The 15,940-nt window shown below is 43.3% G+C and overlaps 1 protein-coding gene across 1 annotated transcript in view; it reads left to right on the top strand.

Moving 5' to 3' along the window:
• WTIP (WT1 interacting protein) overlaps nucleotides 1–12,964 on the top strand; it is a gene marked incomplete at its 3' end in the record, with an annotated part of 84,329 nt that extends 71,365 nt beyond the window's left edge. The window contains exons 4-8 of the mRNA XM_082005864.1: nucleotides 3,723–3,785; nucleotides 7,171–7,301; nucleotides 8,387–8,438; nucleotides 10,291–10,359; nucleotides 12,812–12,964. Of these exons, the coding sequence (XP_081861990.1) occupies nucleotides 3,723–3,785; nucleotides 7,171–7,301; nucleotides 8,387–8,438; nucleotides 10,291–10,359; nucleotides 12,812–12,964 (468 nt within the window). The remainder of the gene's footprint in view (nucleotides 1–3,722; nucleotides 3,786–7,170; nucleotides 7,302–8,386; nucleotides 8,439–10,290; nucleotides 10,360–12,811) is intronic.
• Between the last annotated feature and the right edge of the window lie 2,976 nt (nucleotides 12,965–15,940).

Genomic DNA, 15,940 nt, shown 5'->3' with positions numbered 1-15,940 from the left:
TTTTTTGCCCGTTCGATAATCAAAAGTATAGTGGACAGCAAATAAAAGAAAAGTTTAGCCAGCCAAGTTTTCTACTTTATTTTTACTCTTCTATTCCAACATAATTAACATACTTCTCAAGGTCTGTTTAGTTTCCCAGAGTCTCATTTTATGTAAGTATCATTGGGGAGCTTGATTACAAAGTCTTGATTCACGCTCATAAAGTGAGATTTTATTATCCTGCAAGAGAAGTCAAGGACAAGGTAAATATGGGAGAAAACAGTTGGGACCAAACTGAAAAATCAGGAAACATACCAGCTCTTCAACATGCACTTGTTTTCTTTGCATCCTGGTAACTATAGAATCTTATGTCTAAGTCACGGGAGTAAGAGTAAAGGGCAACATTTAATTTTTTACTTTGAATTTCAGAGCTTTTCTTTTTATAACAGCTTCTTTCAGTGTTTTATATATGCTTAATGAGCATCTATAATGAATATTTGGGAAAGTTCAGAATTATCCTTCTTATTTGTCCTAGATACAGACTGTCTGTAGATTTCTGAACGTTTCTGTCTAGTTCAAGATTGGTCCGTATTTACATCAACTTACTGGTCTGCCAACAAAATTTTCTTCTTTAAAAAACAAAACAAAACAAAAAACCTGGCACATACAAAACCCTTCTAGAGTAAGGCTAGAATCGAGCCCAGTACTGCTTACATCCCAAATGAACTTGTATGTATAAATTACCATGTGTATAGGAAGCAGAGCTGCGATTTTGCTTCTTCACTGGGGTCTTGCCGATCAGCCTCTCTATTACTTCAGTGTTTCACCTCAATCTGTTTTTCACGTCTCCAGATTGTGGGGGAGGGCTGGTGTGCACAAAAGCGCTTTTTTCCCCTCTCTCTAGCTATGTCAGTAATAAAAGAGGTTACAAGTCTGTAGAGCATAACCTCCTCTTCTCTTGCAGTTACCTATTTCATAAGCTCTGGGGGACTAGTGCAGCTTCCACCCAGCCACGCTGGGAACCCACCATCAGGGAGTCTCTTGGGTTTGCTGGGAGATAATGAAGAGGCTATTCTGCCTTGTCTGCAGTCTGGAGCAAGTCACAACTTCTCGTTGCACACATAAGATTTGTGAAGGTTAATAATAATCAAGTGCTTCAAAGACAGAGGTTGCCAATTTTAATTAGTATTTTAAGACTTCGTAAGCTCTGCTTCAAAAACTGAAAACTTAGCACAACAGCCCTGTTTGAATTCTCCAAGTTAAGAACAAACACTGCAAAGTAGAAGTTGACAGGTGAGCTACAAAAACGAAGAGAAAATCATTTGTTGTTACCTTTGACCAGCAGTGTCCACAGTACTAGCATCATGTAGGAAATGGTGCTGCTGGGATCCGAGGCTGTTACTCTTTTCCGGTCCAAATAGATTTAAAGCACAAGCAGAGCTGAATCCAAAACCCTGATCTCGCTGAATCAGGTCTCCAGTTTGTCTGGGATCGATACTGTGATCGGAAAACAGAAGAGCATAGTGGTAAAAGACAGTGTCCATGGAGCATTTTATCACTGCTATTAAGACTTACTGCCATGTTGCAAAGTCCTCTTAATTGGGTAATCGAGTTCTGGATGTGTTTGACAAATCACAATTCTCTGTTAAAAACAAATCATGGTTTTAATTTAATAGGGTTAGTCATATAAAGAGTGATTTTGTGTCAGCAAAAACCTTTCTTTCTGACAAACAGTGTAATTTACTACAAACTAGTTGGCAATAAATGACATAATCTGACTACTATGCCATTCTGTTCCTGGGGAATAATGTTCCCTCTTAATCAATAGCTGGGTAAATGCTCCTTTGCATGCCTTATCAAATGACAGCCAGATGGTACTAGTAAATTCATTCCAGCAGGATTTTAGAATTAGCCGGGTTTGTACCATTGTTAATCCTCTGCTGTCTGCACCATTAGGACCTACCCACCTGTTTCCAGTAACCCGCGAGTTCACAACCTTAGGAAATAGTCCAGCCAGATGGTTACTCGGATACAGCGCAGCTAAGAAGCATCCCAAGCAGTGAGGCCTTTTTTCTGCATTAGTAAGAAGAAGAAAAAAGAAAAAAAGGCATCTTGCAGAAATAGCCAGCTAGGACTGCCCACCTCTGTATTTGTTCCTTGACACCCTGGTCTCTGTTGATGAAGTTTCACAGTTTCTTAAGATTGCATGAGCTGTGTTCCTTAGCACATAGTAAATTCGGAGCTGTGACAGCTGCCGTACCATCATGTACCGACTTTATGGGCCCATCCAAGTGTCTGCAAGACCTTCTCCTTCATAATCACTTTGTTGCATAGCAACAATAATTTTGTCTCCAGCTTATTGATCTGAAATAACATGTAATCCCCTCACTCCAACAAAAAGGAAAACATATGGCAGCACTAGGCTGGGAAACACTGGCTTTTGAATTGAGGGGACAGTTAATCCCCACTAAATCAAGGGGGGAATGGAGCAAGCTGTAAGCTCTGTTGGGCTGAGGCTCTGAGGATGCATTACAAGCTTGAGCCAATTAACCTGTGCTCTGGGAGAAGAGTCCAGTTTACACTCATCCTCCATATTCCCTGTCTTTTATCTTGTGCAACTAAAGTACGTTTCAGGTGAGCTTTGCCACAACCTTTAATTGCTGAAATAAGCATCACTGTGCAATACCACGCAAATAACTGGGCACCCCATCCTTCTGCCAGGAAAGAGTGCACACGCAGCACTTTGCTTATATGGGACTGCAGTGTCCCATATAAGAGGGTAAAGTTCAGCCACTGCAAACACCAGTTTCAAAATTACATGGCTGGAGTTCTTCAGGCAAATGCCTCTTGCCTGTAGGGTAGTTGTTTGGTAGGTCAGTCATCTGGCCTGATAACCTTGGTACCTTTAAACACTGGGCTAAAGACAGGCTTTGGCATCCGAAACACGATCTGCTTTGGGGATGCAAGTACTAAGTTAAGGTCAAAAACACTCAGGCAGGGAACACAGAGCTTTGGTCCCAAGAGTGCAAAGTATCTCCCTGCTGCTGTGCCCCTGCTCCGAACCTGAGAGGGCTGGCTGCCGGGCCTGCCCAGCCTTCCCGTTTCCCACTGCTGGCTGGAGCGTGGGCTGAGGGTTGGGGTTTGGTATCATCTTTCTGAGGTACCTTACTGTGGCTCACGTTGTACAGGGAGCCCAAGCTCCTACAGCTGGACTCCTAGATTCTTCCCTGGATAAAAAGCTGGGTATCCATAAGGCACCTAAATCCTCCTTGGGCCTGTCTCCATTTTTCTAGCCTGCATATAGCACTGAGTGAAATGTGGGTCCAAAATCTGAGGTCAGTAAGCCTCTAGTCACTAATCTGAGCAGGAGCTGGGAGGTAAGTCCTATATTATTTTACTTGAACAACCACCACCACCACCAAAAGAGTTAATTCGAGCTAATTCCAGCACACCAAATGCAAACTTGCCAAATAGGCTTCAAAAATAAAAATCAAACTTAAAATAATATTGTTACGCTGGAAATTTCAATGTAAAACTTGCAGTGGCTCAGAAGGCCAAGCTGGTATCTGAGCATGCTGCAAGAACAGAGCGAAGGCTTCTGAGTCACTGTCTCCTAAAGCTATCACGTAGTTTGCTAACATAGGCAGCACAGGCTGGAAAATAGCGCAGCATTCACTTAAAGGGTATTTCTGCAGCTAGAGGAGTGTCTACTAACAGTCCTTTCTTTTCTGTCATTTGAACAGTATTCAGGTTTTCAGCAAACAGCGGACAAGTGCTTTGTTTGTGGACACCTCATAATGGAGATGGTAAGAGACCTGAATTCCTAACCAAGGGGTAGCTTGCTTTTCACGTATTTTGGGTAGTGCACTGTAAGACATTGTGCTTTTTCCCTAGTCAGACTATTGTTTTCTTCACTGCTGTCAAGGTAATTTTTGAAACTCGGGTAGTAAAGTAACAAAACACCTTCATGCTCTGTTACTATCAAGTACGGTAAGTTGGGCTTCTTTTCTACCTGAGATCGTGGAGTCTGTTGTTCTGCCACATGCCAGTTTAAAAAAAAAAATATATAGATGGAATTTTAATACTGAAGGGGAGAAATACAGCACAACTTTGTATGAGAATATGGTGAAGGAAAGCAGAGGCTGTGCTCTGTTAGTAGAATAGCAAGAGCTGTGTCAAGTGGATGGAATCTGGGCTAGAGAGTGACACTGTCCAGTAGTCCTGAGGTTTGCTGCCTGCTCTGTGACTTGCTTTATTTACCCTCTGCCACTTGCTCCAGGTCAGTTAAAATGCATTATTGCCACTGGGATTTGTAGGGAGCCCGCAGTCAGAGTTACTTTTATAATAAAATCAAAGGGCTATGGGTTGGGCCAGATACTGCTGGCATCATTTCAGTGGGTAATAGGAGGAAGAATTTACTCTGTTCTTCCTGAATAGAAATTCCCAAACAAAACGGAGTGGCTTGCGCACTGAGGAAGCGCAGATCATGTAGTATATCTATTTTCCTCTTGCTTTGAAATGTATATGAACCTCAGTATGCCTAATAGAAGTAGCTACTGCATTGCAAACATGGAGGTTTGGTAGGAGCTGGAACAGAGGCTTCACTAATGAGGATTCTGGCTCATATCCTGGCACCACTGGTTGGACAAGGATATTGTTCGTTTTAGCCTAAGAGCAAATTTCTGGAGTTGTGTCATGCTAGGAGGGGGAGGGGTATCCTGACTTGCATGCTTTGCACTGGCCCTTAATTGCAGAATCCCAGGCGAGAGTCCATAATATCTTGTTGGTGGAGCTCAGTAGCTGGAAGCTTGGCAGGTGCTTGTCTGCCTTTCTCCCATCAGCAAGTGTGCTCTGAGAAAAGGAAACAGCTCTGGGAGCTCCAGGAATTAAGCAGTCTTATTTGGCTAGTTCCTTCGCGTTCCTCCCTGGGAGCGCCCATACAACAAGCGTGCCTGCACAGCAGCGCGGCCCATGTACAGCAGAGAGCTGCAGCCCCACGGGCCTGGGCGCAATTGAAGCTGTTCAAGGCTGAACGTGCAGTTGAATTAGGAGTTGCCCTGTGCGAAGGGGTGGCTGCGCAACCACACCAGGCTGTGTGTTACGTAGCTGCCTAGATAGCAACACGTGCGCAGACAGAAGTTGTTTCTGGCTAGAACAGGCTTGCAGATGGAATCAGATCCGCCTCACTGAAGGGAGAGCTATAGGGCTTGAGAGGGAAAAAAGGTTAAATTAAATTGACGTTTTGCATTTTTCTTATATACCACTTCTTATTTCTTGTTCATTAAATCTTTTTTCATAGAATTACCTACAGTGCCATGACAGCTTAGCCTGTGGAGATTTTTCACCTCCAGCTTATTAGCAGCTCCAAGCTGAGCACTGCTGCTAGCAGATACTTCTTAAATTACTTTCCAGAGGTATTTCTTGTACCTGAAATGTATGCAATTGGTGCTATAACCTGTTGAGAGCTGCCTGAAGATGGTGCCATGTCTCACTCTTCCCCAAGGCTTGTTCATGGCCTTAGTGCATCCTCCTTGATGTCCCAGTGCCACACTGAGCATTACGTACAAGGATGCCAGGAGGGAAGGGATCTGTTCTGTAGCAGTGCAGCCAAGACTGCTTCAGGCTGGGGGGGGCGGGGTTTGACCCTGGCTGAATGCCAGGTGCCCACCAAAGCTGCTTTATCACTCCCCTCCTCAGCTGGATGGGGGACGGAAAATACAACAAAAGGCTTGTGGGCCAAGAGAAGGACAGGGAGAGATCACTCACCAATTACAGCCATGGGCAAAACAGACTTGACTTGGGGAAAAATTAATTTAACTTATTACCTGTCAAATTAGAGTAGGATAATGAGAAATAAAACCAAATCTTAAAAATGCCTTCCCCCCACCCCTCCCTTCTTCCCAGGCTCAACTTCACTCTCGCTTTTCTCTACCTCCTGCCCACAGCAGCTCAGGGGGATGGCAGAATGGGGGTTGTGGTCGGTTCATCATGCGTTTCTGCTGCTCCTTCCTCCTCAGGGGGAGGACTCCTCACACTCTTCCCCTGCTCCAGCGTAGAGTCCTTCTCATGGACTGGATGCAGTCCTTCAGGAACAGACTACTCCAGTGTGAGTCCACAGGTCCTGCCAGGAGCATGGGCTTCCCATGGGGTCACAGCCTCCTTTGGGCATCCCCCTGCTCCAGCGTGGGGTCCTCCCTGGGCTGCAGGGGCACAGCCGGCCTCACCATGGGCTTCCCCACAGGCTGCAGGGTGAATCTCTGCGCTGGCACCTGGAACATCTCCCCCTCCTTCTTCACTGACCTGGGTGTCTGCAGAGCTGTTGCTTTCACATGTTCTCACTCTTCTCTTTGGCTGCAAAATGCACAGCTCCCTCCCCCTTCTTCACTCCGCTCCCCCAGAGGCGCTGCCACCATTGCTGATGGGCTCAGCCTTGGCCAGCGGCGGGGCCATCCTGGAGCCGGCTGGCACTGGCTCTGTGGGACACAGGGGAAGCTTCTGGCAGCTTCTCACAGAAGCCACCCCTGTAGCCCCCCCGCTACCAAAACCTTGCCACACAAACCAAATACACAGGCCTTTCCTTGAAACCTTTAAAATGCAATAGAGAAGGTCAGTATGGGAAGAGCGTGGGCAGATGGATGGATCTGTATCCACACACACGGATATAGATGGAATTTTAACAGAAACTGATGTGCCCCTATGGCTGAGTGATACCCAATCAGTAACTGTGGTGGATTAGGATCCTTAATTAATAATAGAACACCTATTTATTTGCTTGTTTTGTTAGTTTATTTTTTATGTTTGAGTAATGACTGGTTTGGATTCTGTCTCACAGCCTGTTAAGTCTTGTGAATTAACTCTGTATCCCAGTATCTTGTATTTGGCTGCAACAGGTTTTCCAAGAAATGATCTCTGAAGCCATTTTAATTTCTGTTGGCAGTATTGGCCCTGCAGAGCTAAGGCTGATGGGCGTTAGCCTCATTTTCACAGTTCTCACTCTATTGGGAGCCTGCTGAAACCCACTGAAATAAGCAAGTTGATTGTTTTAAAAGGCCCCTTGCTGACAGATCTGCAGGGTGGTAATTTCATCCTGAAGTGCTTTTCTCACTGTCATTATTAAGAATCAGTCATAGCAGTGTATGGTGGGATCTCATATAATCATGCAACTGCTTATTTTGCTGTTTGCCTCTTAAGATCTTACAGGCCCTTGGAAAGTCCTATCATCCTGGCTGCTTCCGCTGCGTGGTGTGTAATGAGTGTTTGGATGGAGTCCCCTTCACTGTAGATGTGGAGAACAATATTTACTGTGTCAAAGACTACCATACGTAAGTACACAGATCCATTGCGATTATAGTAGTTAAATTATTGGTATAGTTATAAGCCTCGTAGTAGATAAAAAGGGTCATTCCTATTTGCTCAGATGTCCCTGGAGTGCTCCTCTTGCATGTTGCATTTGTAAAGTATTCTGAAGTTACATTACCGCTCACTTCATTGGGCCCAGTGTGGCATACAGTGGCTAGGTGAGATTGAAAATGAAGTTGTGTCAGAGGATGTACGTCTCTGGTGGCTGTAGCTCTACTTCTTTCAGGACTTTCAATACTAACTAGATCAGGCTAATTCTGCCAGTGATGGCAGGTTCTGCTGGCTGTTTCTAAGAGTCAAGGTTCTGGTAGTGCATGACACTGGTGAGTGTAAGTTAGGTTAACCTAGACTGGACAGTAGACCTGTAGTTAGCAGCTAGTGCTAGCATGATTTCAGCCTCACCTGACAAAAGTTTTGTGGTTTAAGTGATTGCTTTTGGGCTCCTTTCTGCTCCTACTCAAAGGCAACGTGAATGCTCGTAGCCCCAGTCAGCCAATAACTCAGCTTATGCAGCAAGAGTAAATCACTCTGAACTCAACCTTATTGGTACCAATTTGACTGTGTTACAAGGATAGAGTGAATGTTTGCCCAGTGATTGTCATGAAATGCAGTTGTGCATAAGACCAGTTGATGTGTTTGGTTTAAGAGGATCCTAGCTGTGATCAGCCCCTCTCCTATTTAGCATGGTTATGTCTTCCTGGTGTCAGATGGTGACAGTCCCCAAGTCAGGAGCTGCTTTGCAGTCAAAGCAGTGAGTCTCTGGAAGAATTTGAATGGCTTTATGCATAAAGAGAAGAGAAAGGGCACATCTGGGAAAAGGGCTGGATTCGCTATGCCTAGAGGTCAGGAAGACCTAAGCAATATAGCTGGGGTAGATCAGCCTCTTCCAAACTTCCTTTTCCCTGAATATCATCAAACATTGAGGGGTGTTTCAAATCCCGCAGATCTACATTTTGCTAAAAACAAGGCATGGTTAGAATAGCTCTCTTGGTTCTATTTTGTGAAGAAGCTTTAAATGTTATTTGAATCCTTTCTTCTTGCACCCTAGGGTTTTTGCACCAAAATGCGCTTCCTGTAACCAGCCGATCCTACCAGCACAGGTACATGTTGACATGCACTGACTCCTCAGAGAAAACAGCTGTTGGCATATGAACACTTCCTAGAAACCCATTAGATGCTTTTCCTCCCTCTTCCAGAATCTATACCATGTCAGATACTAAATTAAATACAGTTCCGCAGTAATGTCGCTCCCAAACATTCCCAGAGGTTGTAATAGTCATACTACTTATGCAGCATAGTACTTTGTATCTTTAGGGTGCTTTCTGGATCTTAATTATGCTGCTATAAATCTCATTTAATTGAAAGCCCTGACTGAGGCTCCAAGAACAACCCAAGAAGTAAACTTCTGTTTATTTTTAGAATCTCCCATTAGCTCAAGTAGCAATTTTCCTTGTCTGCTGCATATGCATTTCTGATGTGGATCTGTTAAGATGCCCAAATTTGAAAGACATCTGAGGGTTACCCTGACCCTGTGAAAAGGCCGCGCAGTCTGTCATCCTGGAGTGGCAATGTAATGAAAGTGCTTAAAGTGGTGGAAAAGGCAGTAGAAAAGTTGGCTAAAAGGGAAGCCAAATGGATGACCTGCTTGCAACCTCAGCCTATCCTGACAGTATAGTTAGCACAATAAGACTTCTGCATTAAGACATCCCTTTTCTGCCTGCCCGCAGTGGTTCTACCTCATACTCTGGTGGGTGCAGGACCCTCTGAGTTCCCATTGCTGAGGTCACTGAGCAGCTCATTTGTAAGCAAGGGCCTCAGCACCTCCCTCCTTTCCCTCTTGTCAAGTTTATAGAGCCAGAGCTTGCATCCTATAAGCTGCTGTGCCCCAGTAAAGCCTGTGGCTAGAGCCTCTCAACATGCCTACCTCTATCGCTCTTCCTGTTACTCTCTATTTGTCGTTATGATTTCAGTATCACATAATTTAAAACCTTATAAAGGCTGAGACAGAACTACTTGTCCTGCTGATGGGATGAGAGGAGAAAACACCTATGTAAATGTCACTGGATTTGTCTTACAAAATGACTTCCAAAAAAAAAAAAAGCGGGGGGTGGGGGTGGAAGCAGTCCTACTGCTGACTCATCTGACGGCTAGCAGGGTAGACTCCACGTTGTTTCCCGTGGAGGTTTCTTAGGTTAGTTAAAAGTCTAGCAGTGCAGGTACTAACTTGCTCACAGCTTCTCTCAGACATAGTCTACGTCATATCTGATGCTTTAAACCACACCTGGAACTGGAAACAATGCAAGGCAACAAATTTAATGAGCTCTGTCTTCAGAGGCTTCAGAGTGGATCAGGGAAAAGAGCGTGAGGTTACCAGAAGGGTATGGGCTGCTCTGCAGGGCCTGGGGCTCAGCCAGGAATTACACAACTCCACTGCATCCACCCTCACGCTGAGGTTTTGGCCTGTGCACATAACTACCTGCAGACTGGTATATAAATCCCTATGGGGAACATAGTGACATGTGCATGTGCAAAATAGCTGTGCACCAGATGGTTTGAGGGGAATACAAGTCCCAGAAAACCCAGGCCGGGATGTCTACAAGGAAGAGTTACCCAATCAGCAGGTCATAGTTTTTGGCTGGTAATTTGTTCAGATCCTGGGTGCCCTTGGAAAATTATTTTATTTCAAAACTAATTTGTCCCTTGAGAATGAAGTTTTGGCTACACTACCCAAATGACCTCTACAGCTTAAGTGTGTCAGATATCCATGCTGCTGCTAAAAGCAAAACCAACAGTGCAGTGCTGTGCACCAGGTAACAAGACCCTCAGCGGTCACAGAGCTCTGTGAGGAAGAGGGGATCCCCCAGGGAAACAGGTCTCCAAAGCAATATGTTGGGCACTGAAAGAAGGTTGAGAAAACACCACTTACTTACCTTTTCTCTGCTTCCCCAACAGGGCTCTGAGGAGACCATTCGGGTGGTGTCAATGGACAAAGACTACCATGTGGAGTGCTATCACTGCGAGGTAAGCATCAGGCGCCTCCGCCGGCCCGTCCCACGGCAAGGCCTTGCTAATAACTAGCAGCCTCTTGGTAAGTGCCTGAGTTGCACCTCATGGTTCACTTGCTGGCTCTTGCACGCCTGGGCAGGTAGGGCTCTGCCCCACGGCTCCTGGAGGGAGGCAAAGGGATGAGTGCTAGCTGGGGTGCAAGTGGTGCTGCCATCTTCAGTACCAAATGAGTTTGTTTCTTTTCCCTGGTATATTAACTTAACTTCACAAGCTGGGTTTGGTTGTTTGGGTTGAATTTTCTCAATACTTCCAGGTGGGGAGAGAACAAAGAGTAGGTGACAGTTCTCTTTTTCCTGATCTCTGGATACAGTTTGTGTGGCTCTGATCTGAGGAGACTTGTGTTCACATTGCCTGTGCAGGGAAGGACCCTTGTTCCTACACTTGGAAGCCTTTTCCAGGGGGTCTGTGTTTTTCCATGCTGGATAAGTGTTGATTCTTTACTAGAAAAGAGACCAGGATACCACTGACTTTCTGTTACTTTTATGGGAGTAGTTTCTTTTAATTCAGGGCATCTTGAAATGCATATGAACCTACCTGTGAGGAGGACCCCATATAGTCAGCGCTCTCCTTCCAGTAGAAATACCTGATATTCTGCCCTTTTCTATTAATTTTTAAAAAGAATTGGCACAGGAAATCACAGCGTTTTGGAGAGCTGTACTTCCCTCCTCTTTCTTCCTCCATCTATTCTTTGTGCAGGCCTCACCTAAGATGACAGCTCCCTCCCCTCTCTCTCAGGCTGTTGACTTTATATTAGACTGTCCCCATGGGGGTTTATTTTCAGTTCTGTTTCATTATTCATTTCCCCATTCTCCTTCCAGTTTGAGGTACATCAAGCTGCCTCCCCATCTGCCCAGAATGGCAGATTGCATTTATGTACAGAGATCGGGGGTTAGCCACGTGTTAACAGGGGCAGGTTACTGCCTAATGGTCTTGGATGAGGCTCTCAAACTGTACACGCTGGGTCACTGCTGTCTCCAAATACTGCTAGAAAAGTTAGTGCCGGTATTTTGAGGCGTTCACATGGAGACTTTTGCAAAGGCCCAATGCCTGTGATGACATATGCAGCCACTTCCAAAATGACGTTAATGCCATCATCACCTGGTCCCCATGCGAAGTCAATATTCGGGTTGGAAACTTTGCTCCTTTTCTATAGCATCTCTTTCTTGTGCAACTACTTAACTTCTGCTGAGAAGTTAAGCCAGTTTGCACATCAATAGACCGCCCCATTCTAGAATGGAGATCCACTGGGAAGGCAGACTTTCTCATTGCAGAAAAGGGATACAATTGTGGAGAGGAAAAAAAGTATGAACAGTAGGGTACCTGCAATTGTTAAATTCTAATGAGGAATTGAACTTTAAATCTTACATGAAGGACTATGAAGTTATTATGTAACATATATTAACACACCTTGGAAGAAACTTTGATTAGAAGCCTCCTTAAACTAACACTCCAGTTTTAAAGCTTCCTTTAAAACCCATTTTTCATTCTTATTTCAGAATTGTAAAATTTGAGGATTTTAACTTGAGCTATGCAAGCTGAAAAATTGTACTTTAAAGACTGTGCATCAGTTTCCAATACTAAAATGACCTATATATGCCCCAGTAGTTCAATTTTTTTTCCTTTCTATTAAGTGCACAGGTGCATACTCAGAATCTCTGGTTTGTCAGGACTGGTCACAGTAACAATGTTTAAATGTTTAACATACTTGAAATGTTAAATCCAAGCACGAAACTGCCACAGCTTTCAAATGTCCTGAAAATTATAATGATGACAACTGAGAACCAGGATGGTTGTCAGCAGGCAGGGTCGTTGTTTGTTGCTTCACTTTTTAATCTCTGTTCCTCCACTGTTGTTCACCCATGTCACCTGTAGTTATGTGCCGGTCCCAGAGGTACTAAACATCTTTCCACTAAAGATGGACCATTGGCCTTGAAGTCTTTAATTCCAAGTTAAAGAAGCACAGCCCTGCTTCAGAAATAAAACATGGCTCACCTCCCCCTCCTCCTCCCTCCACCCATTCTCTAGTTATGCTCGCCCCTTTCTTGCTTGCTGCCTTGTTGCAGAATTAGCTCCTTTTCTGTTCTAACCTCTTCCAGGTTGTATGTGTCAGGGTCAATCCTTGACCTGTTTTTGTCTGATTTGCATCAATATTTATTAGATGAAGACAAGACCAGAATGGGAAACAATGGAGGGGAAAAATGCTGGGTACTACTATAGGCTGTCCTGTTAGATTTCAGTGATGTCATTTGGCTTAATATGAAATAGTGTCTACTTACCGAAAACTCTTCAGGTTGCTGGCTTTGGAGGCATGGGAGGACCTCTCAGTGTTACGCAACATAGATTGACATTGTTGTGAGATGACCTACCAGAATCCCTCACTAATCCAGGATGTGTATGTTTCTTCTAGGATTGTGGCTTGCAGCTGAATGATGAGGAAGGCCATCGTTGTTACCCATTAGAGGGCCACTTGCTCTGCCACAGCTGTCACATCAGGCGCCTTAATATTAAATTGCCATCACATCCACCTCCGAGCTATCCAATGCATGTCACAGAACTCTGAAAGACATTTCCATTACCAGTAAGCCGTTTGAAAGAGAAGACAAAAAACGAAACATGACTTTCCTGTTCGTTTAAAGACGAGATTCCAGTAATAACCATCTAAACAAGCTATTTATTTTTTAAATCAGAGGTGAGGGGTCCTTTTCTGATCTTGTACATATGCGTTCTTCTATCTAGCCATTTTCACTGAGACACCATCTACTTGAACAGATAATTCACCACTAAACTGTAAATGGCAGCATTTCTAAAAATCAGTGGTACAAAGGGCTGTTCTGCACTCCCTGCTCACGTTCCTTCAGTGGAGATTTCACCCAAGTAAGGAGTGTAGAATTACTTTCCAAAAGTTAGCACCTTATCATATTGCAGCGGGCATGATAAGATAAATGCTAGCATTTTAGCTAGTTTAATTGAATTCTGTCTTAGAGAATACTGTCTCACATTTTTTAAAAACTTAGATTCCCAGAAGTAGTGAATAGGAAGCAAACAGGTGTTTTTAGCAATGACAGTTTTCAGCAGGCATTAAATAATGGCATTCTGTGAAGAAGTGTCAGGCCAGCTTTCCCTCTTACAAGCTTCCAGCGTCATCCAAAGACTATTTAGCTTCTTGAAGAAATATGGCAAGCATCTCATATAAAAACCACATTACAGAGGAATATATCCAAAAGATTGGCACATGCAGGGCATAAGAGTTGAAGAAAGTTACAGACCCCTGCGATTGCTTGCTGTGTACAAGTGTAGCCATGGTTTCAAAATGCATTCATAGCAACTTAATCATTTGGCACTTACTAAACAATTTGCCTTTTAAACCTGTTTTTTGTGTAATAGGGTTAGCAGCCCCTTTCTATGCAAAGATACACTTGTCTTTATACTACTTGTTTTATACAAGACTTTGTTACCAACTGTTTTATGATTGTATGTTGATACCTTATTAAAAAAAGAGGGGGATGGTGTTTTTTGTATTATCTTTTCAGCTTTGTGTTCTTTTCTAGATATACTTTTGAACTGATTACAGTGATTTTCTTCATTGGAAAACAAAGTACAGCTTAGCAGAAAGAATAGTTTGGAGAGTCAGACCATTGAAACATTGGTATTTTATAACAAGTATTAGATGTACATAGAATGTACACACTTTCATATTTTGCATAAGCTTTTACAGTAACCTCAGAGCTCTGGGGAAATACGTGTCTTCCATATAGGAAGTTAGATGAATCTTTTTTATGGTTTTGTTTTCTACCATGTGTTGATGATTTACATGCAAATCACACATCTGTATGTTTAAAAAATTCCTTGCATTCTCAGGAGAATTGATCCAGCCTTCCTGAATTTATATTTTAAATAAATCCATCGTTGCTGTCTTTAACTGTATCCAAAATTACAATGAAATAAAATTCTTCTGCTCCAGAGGAAGTGGAAATACCAGACCAGATTCTCCGTGTGTAAATTGGGACATTTCCATGCCAGTTCTCAACATGTCGAGAATCTGACCGATCCATTCGGAAATGAGCCCATGTTAAATTCAGCACGCAGACTGATGAAATGACTTGACTTATTTGGCAACACCATTGCAGTTTAGTTTCTTATGCTCCACTGGTTTTCTGAAAGCCGTTTGTGGTGCTCTTGAACAGTACAAAGAGCATCCCATGGACACTAATTCCTAAGTGGAATAATTAACTCCCTTAACAGAACTTTTCGATAGTCTGGAATTTCCTTAAGGGGAAAGGGGCAGGAAAAATTTCTGTGAACTATTTCTTTTCTGTTCGTAAGGAACAAAAGGTGTGTTTCCTGAACTTTTGCCAGATTTCCAGTGGCCTAGATTAACCTGTCCTACTGAATGCTCCTCGGCAAGTCAGATGCTCCTTTAAAATGTCATTTTCTAATTACTACATATCAGTTTATAGTTAACATACTCAATGTGATAGCCATGTTTTGAAGGAGTTACAGTGCAGCTGGTGCCCCGTTTCTATGGTGTGACTTGAGAGGCCTGCAAAAGAGAGGGCATTAGGAGCATGCATGCTTTTTTGGCATTTGCAAACACGTTACCTCTGTGGCTGTAGCCACCAGTCCCGCCTCAGAAGGAAGTAGTGGTATGTGTGTCTCTCACTCAAGGAGCAAATGCTAAAAAAGGGGAAAAAAAAGTCTTAAATTGGACTGTACAACTAGGTCAATTCCTTTATATTATTACAAACATGGAAGATATCAGAGCTTCAGGATAAACTTTTAGCATCAGCTGCAATGTAATACTTTTTCCACTTACGGAAGCTGCTTTGGACCACATTTAGCTTTGAGGCATTTTCACTCGCTTGTCTTTACAATATACATTAAGGAACCGATCATTAAAATACAGAGAGGAGGTTTGGGTCTCTTCCTGTGAGCAAGTCATCCCATAACAGTACTCGCTGTACTGGAAAAGTGCTTTGCTCTACCAGTATAGAAGCAAACCCTTCAATATCGCAGTGGTCAGAGATGGAGGTGACGTACTCTGGCGTTCAGCCCTGCCAGTACCTTCCTTAGCACTTTGCCTCCTGCAGTGGCAAGCTTAAGTTTCCAGTCCAAAATGCTTTTCAAGGGACGGCCCACTAACATGTACATACAAGACCTTTTCTTGTTTTTTGAAAATGATCATGCTGTAGAACAGAATAATATGTAATTTCATTTCACATGTTAATTTGTCAGTCCCCTGTAGCAGTTCTACTCCATTCCAATGGCTTACATACCATCACGGTAAAAATATCAAAAGGTAATAGTTCAAGATAGACTAAGCAATTAGTTTAAAACCAGAAAGCAGCAGTTGTTGTTCCAGTACTTTCCATAGACAGGTGCATTCTATTACTGTATAATGAAGTACAGCTTTGCTTTTCCAGCATTTAGTATAAAAACTGCAGCTTGAGTGAAATTTGCCAGTTTTGGTTTGTTTTTTTTTTTCAATCAAAGAGAAAAATAAAATCAGAATCTAAAATACGGATGTGCTGTACTCTTT

This window comes from Phaethon aethereus (genome assembly GCF_964289735.1).
Source record: "Phaethon aethereus genome assembly, chromosome: 13".
Lineage (NCBI taxonomy): Eukaryota > Metazoa > Chordata > Aves > Phaethontiformes > Phaethontidae > Phaethon > Phaethon aethereus.
The sequence above is the reverse complement of the archived record's forward strand: the minus strand, read 5'-3'. Positions and strand labels throughout refer to the sequence as shown.